The 1,130-nt window shown below is 44.4% G+C and overlaps 1 protein-coding gene across 1 annotated transcript in view; it reads left to right on the forward strand.

Moving 5' to 3' along the window:
* The first annotated feature begins 306 nt into the window (after window positions 1–306).
* LOC102206875 (unconventional myosin-VIIa-like) overlaps window positions 307–1,130 on the forward strand; it is a 20,702-nt gene continuing 19,878 nt past the window's right edge. The window contains exons 1-3 of the mRNA XM_005742027.1: window positions 307–318; window positions 476–577; window positions 683–875. Coding sequence (XP_005742084.1) covers window positions 307–318; window positions 476–577; window positions 683–875 — 307 coding nt within the window. The remainder of the gene's footprint in view (window positions 319–475; window positions 578–682; window positions 876–1,130) is intronic.

The following is a 1,130-nucleotide window of genomic DNA, read 5'->3' on the forward strand; positions in this document are numbered from 1 at the left end:
TTTATCCTTCCTCATACGGAGACGGATTCTATAAGACGCAAAGACGAGGAACGAGACGGGAATTAATGAAGATCCCACACCAAAGGATCATCGGGTAGACCGTTTTCATTTTAACGGTGACATTAACAGTGCTCCGTGATTTGTTTTACCGCTGCACACCTTGAGCGCTGACATTGAACACAACAGTTCAGATTAAAAAAGCCAAAACAAAACCCTTTAAATCGTCAGTACTTTGGTAATTGCAACTCATTGTATGGATTTCTTTTTCTTTTTCTCTCCAGGGACTAGAAATAAAAGAAACTTGTGATGTTGAGAAAGGTAAGGCTGAAACAAACTCGAGATAATAACTTTGGAGATGTGAGTTTTATTGAGAGAACTGCCGCCCCACCGAGTGTCACTTTGTGTTCCCGTAAACTGAAACCTAGTCCCGTGTCCCTGAAGGACAACGTGAAATCTTTCTGTCTTTTGCTTTCAGGGGGAATGGGTTTGGGTGGACTCGAGCATAGGGGTGCCCATCGGAGCAAGGGTCAAAGTAACACCGTCGGGTCAGCGGTTGCTGGTGGACGATGAGGGAAAGGTAAACAGTGCTTTTGCACTCTCACAGGGTAAAAGTCAAACATCCCAAAACGGCAACAGTTGGTGTTATGTCGCTGAGTGTATTCCCGTTTTCACCCTTCCTCAGGAGCGCAGGTTGTCACCGGAGCAGGAAGCCTCCCTCAAGATCATGCACCCTACATCGGTGGAGGGGGTGGACGACATGATCAAACTCGGGGACATGACGGAGGCCGGTCTCCTCAGGAACCTCCTGCTCAGACACAGACAAGGCATCATCTATGTGAGCAACACACTGAAGGAAAAAGTGATTTTTGTCGCCAGTGTTCCTACATGCTTTGGACGCTTGTACTTTAAATCCCCGACTTGACGTCAAGTATCTTTATCTTTACTGTCATTGTATAAACATGACACAGCAAAGCCAAATATAGAAAAAATTTATTACAAGACAGAGAAGACAGTTGCTGAGGATAAAAAGCAGATTAAAAGTAAAATGGATTTGGTTCATTCAACTCAATTTTCAAAATATCTACACATCATGAGGCCAGCGCGCTGTGAATGACCTGATATAGACACTT

This window comes from Pundamilia nyererei, unplaced genomic scaffold (assembly GCF_000239375.1).
Source record: "Pundamilia nyererei isolate P.nyererei 1_Seehausen unplaced genomic scaffold, PunNye1.0 scaffold00115, whole genome shotgun sequence".
NCBI lineage: Eukaryota > Metazoa > Chordata > Actinopteri > Cichliformes > Cichlidae > Pundamilia > Pundamilia nyererei.